The sequence below is a fragment of the Anguilla anguilla genome, chromosome 15 (genome assembly GCF_013347855.1).
Source record: "Anguilla anguilla isolate fAngAng1 chromosome 15, fAngAng1.pri, whole genome shotgun sequence".
In the NCBI taxonomy this organism is placed as follows: domain Eukaryota; kingdom Metazoa; phylum Chordata; class Actinopteri; order Anguilliformes; family Anguillidae; genus Anguilla; species Anguilla anguilla.
In genome coordinates, this window is record NC_049215.1 from 8,197,501 (window position 1) to 8,203,395 (window position 5,895).

Sequence of the window (5,895 nt, forward strand, 5' to 3'; positions counted from 1 at the left end):
CGATAATGATCACGAGAAGGCAACAGTACTGATTTGTGCAAATATTACTGAGAAAAGAACTGATTTAGGATCCGGTTTGCGTGATATTGTGATATTGAGTAATACGATTATCATACCGTGAAATTTTCATACCGTCACATAATTCCACCCAGGGAAGATTTTATCTGAATACAAATATAAATAATTAAATAAATATTTTTTTGGTTGAACAAATACAGATACAAATACAAAAAGTGGCATCTCCCTCCACCCCCAATGAATGTATGTATATGTATGCATGTGTCTATGCATGTATGTATTGGATACCTGACTGAAAAAAAATTCCTCAGCAAGAGGACAATAAAACTAACTAATACATCCGGTAAATGATGTCTGTAACCTTGGCCACGGCATAGCCTACGTTTCATCTCATTTAAATTAATTATGGAAATAAAAATGAGTGAATTGAAATGGTGAATTGTGACTTACAAAAAAAAATAAGAACCATTAATTTTTTTCTGTAGCCAAAACCATCCGCACATTCAGACTGGTAACTAATTAACAGGGTTATGAACTGTACTACTCAACATCACGATTTTCGGTGTCCTCCGTAGGTCTTGTTTAGGATTAAATAACCAGATTGTATTATCTTTACTGCTGTATTGGAAGAAAATGTAATCTTTACTTCTAGATAAAGGTATACAATATGCCTTTTTTACAGTAGCTAACCCGTTATTACAGTAGGCTAAGCGTGGGTGAGCTGTCATGTTTTCTGTTTTGGTAGTGCAAGGTGTCTGTCAACACAAAAAAAAAACACGTCTGACGTGACCTGAAAATGTTAACTATTTGCACAATGAATCCGTCAGTGAAATTTTATGTTTGGGGTCAGTGAACATGTGAGAGGAAGAGATCGGACACCACACCTCCCTTTAAGGCCAATCATTTATCAGACACGGGGCAACAGTTCTATATAAGTCGCTAGACCAGAGGTGAGTGTTTTTATTCCTTTCACTTACCAAGGCAAAAGAAGCATTTCGAGAAACGACCAAAGCGAGTTCTCTGCCAAAAACAGAATTTATCCCAAAAAGGTATTGTTCTCAGACTCTTCGGAACTAGAAATATCTTGTGGCAACATTGTTGTGTCTAAATAAATGTCGACATGTTCACACTTTTTGTTTTATAGCAAGCGCAGTGTACTTCAAACCATGGCACCTATTCTGTTCAACACCATTGGGACGGATCACGGCGATTATATTGAGTAAGACTATTTTTCTTAAATATACATATTCACTGAACTGTGCAAGTGGAAACATTTCAGCACAGGGCAGTGTTTACACTCAGATAGCGGGAGCAGGTACTGTAGATCAATCAGGTGAAGTCATGGAATTACACTTATGTGGAGGGTGCTTGTGCATTTACACTGGATTATTCTGAATATCACCTGGAGTAACCCGCGTGTATTTGATAGAATCTGAGCTACTTGAGTTGTTAGTGTCATTTGCCTCCTGTTTTACAATCTGCTGAAGAAAAGAGACGCATTATAGTTTATCTGAACCGTTAAGACTTGTTACGGGGAGATAGTTGGTGATAAAGCTTTCTCGTTCCTCGTTTTTGTTCCCCTCAGACAGGAAGAGGTCCACGTGAAAAATCCCCATCTAGACTCCATGGAGGAAGACATTCTCTATCATTTCGACCTGGGAACCAAGACTCACAACTTGCCGGAGATGTTCGGCGATATAAAAGTACGTAGCGGCCTGTCAGAGCAAAGGCTGGCGCCCAAGAACGCTAATTACCGGTAGTATAAGGGGCCTTTCTTCTGTGTTTCCAGTTTGTGTGCGTCGGTGGCAGTGGCAACCGGATGAAGTCCTTCGCCCAGTTCATCCACCGGGAACTGGGGCTGCCCGGGGACATGGACGACATCAGGGACATCTGCGCTGGGACTGACCGTTACTCCATGTACAAAGCGGGACCCGTGCTCTCCGTCAGCGTGAGTTTCACTGCGCTATGTTCTCTTTCGGCGTCCACACTCCCTCTCCACAGACACTGCTCCATTACCAGTGCATTATCAGTTTATTCCATCACTAATTACCGGTGCATTATCAGTTTATTCCATCTCGCTTCCAATGTATCTTGGAGGATTCAGATTCGGTAGACGCGGGTCATCGGTTCTTTGAGATTGCGAAATTAAAAATGATTTTGTGGATAATCAAAGTGGTTCCAGAACGTTCTCTTTGAATGTCTGGTGAGGTTGACCAGCGGTGTGGATGTGGTCATTGACACTGCACAGGTGTTGTGAAAGACTCTTGGCAGAGCTGACGGAAGTGTTTTTTGGCTGACTGTACTGACTAAATTGAATGGCTGCGTGGATGTCGATTGGCTGACAGTGTAAAGATGTACTGATTTGCTGACAGAACAGATAAAGATTTGACTTGTAAACAACAACAGAATCACGCATATCCCTGAAGGCATAATGTTATAATGTCTATCCATTACTTAGACTTATTCTGTTGCTGTCCTTCTGGCAGAAACGGCAGGTATTATTGAGACCATAACATAACATATATAACACAATGTACTGAATAAAGTCTTCATCAGACAATATAGATTTTGTGTACATTGCTGACTCTAGATGTGTTTATGAGCTAACAATGCAAATATGTTTATTTCTAATCAGCGCTAATGTGTTTATATGCTAATGGTACAGATGTATTAATTGCATTGCAGTGCAGATATGCTAGTAGGGTAATGGTACAGAAGTACTGAATGGGCCAGCAGTGCGGTTGTGTTGATTGGTCGGAAGTGCAGATGTGTTGATTGGCTGTCACTCCTCTGGTTCTCCAGCATGGTATGGGGGTGCCCTCCATGTCCATCATGCTCCACGAGCTGATCAAGCTCCTGCACCACGCCCGCTGCCGTGATGTCATCCTGTTCCGCATAGGCACGTCCGGAGGAGTGGGTACGTCGCCCCCATTTCTGTCTCCTTTCACTTCAGTCCTGGACCGAGCCCGAATCAGCGCACTCGCCTACTATTGAGTATACTTGTTGAGTTACACTGGATGAGAAAGTTGTTAAGTTTTTCTCCAAATGTAGTGTACTTAAAATCCCAAGATGATATACGTATACGTATCCCGGGTTTATCAGAGTATATTCAGGGGTATACTTTTTTGGAAGTAAACAACCATAAATATGACGTGCAGCTTCACATTGAAAATGAAACGTAGCTTGGCTGCCGTTTTCCTTCAACAGCAACAACAATGCTAACCAGCATGCTGTATGCTTAGTAGACAGTACACACATCGAGGACACAGTTGTTAGGAGGTTGACTCGGACACGGCCCCGGAGCGCGTTCAGGGGCAGTTGTGCTGACCCGTGTCTGCTGCCCCTTACAGGCTTGGCCCCCGGGACGGTGGTGGTCACCAAGCAGGCGATGGACTCCTTCCTCCAGCCGCAGTTTGAGCAGGTGGTGCTGGGGAAGGTGATCGTCCGGAGCACGGACCTGGACCAGGGCCTGGCCGAGGAGCTTCTCTCCTGCGCCGCAGAGATCCCCGACCTGCCCACCGTCATCGGCAACACCATGTGCACCCACGACTTCTACGAAGGTACCGCCTGCCCGCCTGCACATTTTGGAATGGGCCCGGAGTCTTCTCCAGAATGTTCTGTTGCTGCCTACTGCACTGCTCCACAGCAATACTATGCACTGTGTGGGGACCGTAGCCTAGCTTTTAATATTGTAGATGAATGTCTCTGTTTAGTGGACCGTAGTGTGGTTTTGTCGTAATATATTTAGTAAAAAAAAAAAATCTAAATAAGAAAACCAAAAGTCAGGTTTTTTGCTTGTTGCTTATTAGGATTCCTGTTAGCTAACGCGATGATGTCAGCTAGTCTTCTTGGGGTCAGCCACGGAAGTAGGAGACGCGCCGGACAGTCGTGCGTACGTACATTTAGTCAGGCGTTCACGCGCTGTAATTCAGCGGCGTATACCTTGGCACCGGTCCTGCACCATTTGCTCAGCGTGAGCGGTAAACGCCGCGGGGAAGGTACGTAGTAGCGAAGCGGACGTCTGGCAAAGCTTCCGCCCTCCCTCCGGACCGCGCGGGGCTCGGCGAGAGGAGATGGCCTCTAAATGAGGGGCGAGACTCAAACCTCAGAGCTTGGCTAAGCCCAGGCTGCGTTCGCCTGGGATGGTTTCGCCAAAGCGCTCGCCGTTCCCTCGTTTGCCCCCCCCGACAGCGCTGTCTAGACGGCCGAAGCCGAGCAACGCTCGCAAAACAGACACCGACGCAGAGAGGTCGTCGCGCCGAGAACAAGCGTAGCGAGCTCAGGAAAGCCGATTCCTATTCTGAGATCAAAGCGGTCCATGTGCTTCCTGGTATTTGATGAGAGGAGTTCGCAGTTCAAAAATGGGTTGCGTGCTCCGTGCAGTGAGTTGGCTCCTTTTTTAAAACATTTCGGTTCCTCCAGGCCAGGGTCGGCTGGATGGGGCGCTGTGCTCCTTCTCGACGGAGGAGAAGCTGGAGTACCTGCACAGGGCGTACGACGCCGGAGTCAGGAACATCGAGATGGAGTCCACCGTCTTCGCTGCCATGTGCCACGCCTGCGGCCTCAAAGGTGACCAGGCTTCACTTTCCTCAGAGCCGAGGGCAACTCTGGGAAGGATTAGCATTAGCTTAGCATTGTTTGAGGCGTATCAGCACGGTGTCAGCCAATTGAAAATATTTCTGAAAATTTGCTGTTAACCCCCCCCCCCCCCCCACCTCCTCCCAGGTACTGTAGTTGAGGACAGCCTAAGTACTGCTTTGTATATTTGATATTTTGTCATGTAGTAAATATTCTATATAATGTAATAGAGGAAATAATATCATAATATTCTAAGCTGTAGAGTGCGTATATTTTACGTGTGCATTGTGTATCTGCTGTGCGTTTCAGCTGCGGTGGTCTGTGTGACTCTGCTGAATCGCTTTGAGGGAGACCAGATCAACAGCCCTCACAGGGTCATGCTGGACTACCAACAGAGGCCCCAGCTTCTGGTCTCTCACCTCATTAAGAAACGCCTCGGGCTCATCCAATAGCATCGCTGCCGGCCTAGCCCCACGCACACACCCCCTGCCCTGCACGTGTTCTTCTTTGTATATAATTGCAACCCCTTCTGTACATAGGGTCGATATTTGCATTTCACACTTATTTCAAAAGAGTGCTATGATGTTTGTATAGTACTACTTGATAACTGTCTTTGCGAGACGTGCATTGTTCGGTGCATAAGCTGTAAAGCATTGCACGAATATATAATCTTTATAAGAGTGTGTATGACTTGATAATCTGTTTGTTTCACAATGGTGTGACTTGCCTTTATAAAAGTTTGATGGCTGTTTAATGTTTTCTCTGGGTTCTTAGTTGCAAATTGTATGATGTCGTATGTCAAAATGTTTCTGCTGCCATGTTACTTTGAAAATAAATATGTGTATAACACAATTCTGGTTCTCCTCTGAGTGGCTGTTGTTTTTTTTTTGGAAAGGAGTACATCATTTTTCAAAGAGCTGAGTGTGGAAATTGATAGAGACAGACAGCATTGACAGATGCTTTAGAAATGGAAGCATATCACCAAAATGAATTATATTCAACGTTATAAAATGTAGTGCAAATCTCTAGCAGTCTGGCAGATGTCTCTCTAAATTCTCATCCTCATATAATCTGCACAGAGCTGAATAAAACACTTTGGATCAGGAATGTAGTTTACCTGCAAGATACCTGCCAGAGTTCAGTGTCTCAGAGAATATCTCTGTTTATCCTGCCTTGTGAGTTCTATCAGATCCACAGAGTACACCATTCTGTGACTAAAGATATAACCACCATATTAGTGTACAGCTAAAATATGTTTCACATATCTAGACTCCAGTTTGTACTCTTAGGTGGCCTATT

General features: G+C 44.9%; 1 protein-coding gene across 1 annotated transcript; it reads left to right on the plus strand.

Annotated features, from left to right (window-relative positions):
* Window positions 1-926: 926 nt before the first annotated feature.
* upp2 (uridine phosphorylase 2) lies at window positions 927-5,456 on the plus strand. The gene is made up of 8 exons (XM_035392915.1): window positions 927-1,067; window positions 1,163-1,237; window positions 1,604-1,721; window positions 1,808-1,966; window positions 2,821-2,935; window positions 3,369-3,578; window positions 4,441-4,587; window positions 4,906-5,456. Exons 2-8 carry the CDS (start codon window positions 1,185-1,187, stop codon window positions 5,046-5,048), a joined length of 945 nt encoding a protein of 314 aa, XP_035248806.1. The 5' UTR covers window positions 927-1,067; window positions 1,163-1,184; the 3' UTR covers window positions 5,049-5,456.
* The last annotated feature ends 439 nt before the right edge of the window (window positions 5,457-5,895 follow it).

Bases quoted from the DNA above. Each gene is read 5' to 3' on its own strand.
- upp2 (XM_035392915.1), top strand. From the start codon at position 1,185: ATGGCACCTATTCTGTTCAACACCATTGGGACGGATCACGGCGATTAT. The intron at 1,238-1,603 runs GTAAGACTATTT...TGTTCCCCTCAG, and splicing joins GATCACGGCGATTATATTGA to ACAGGAAGAGGTCCACGTGA. The intron at 3,579-4,440 runs GTACCGCCTGCC...CGGTTCCTCCAG, and splicing joins CACCCACGACTTCTACGAAG to GCCAGGGTCGGCTGGATGGG.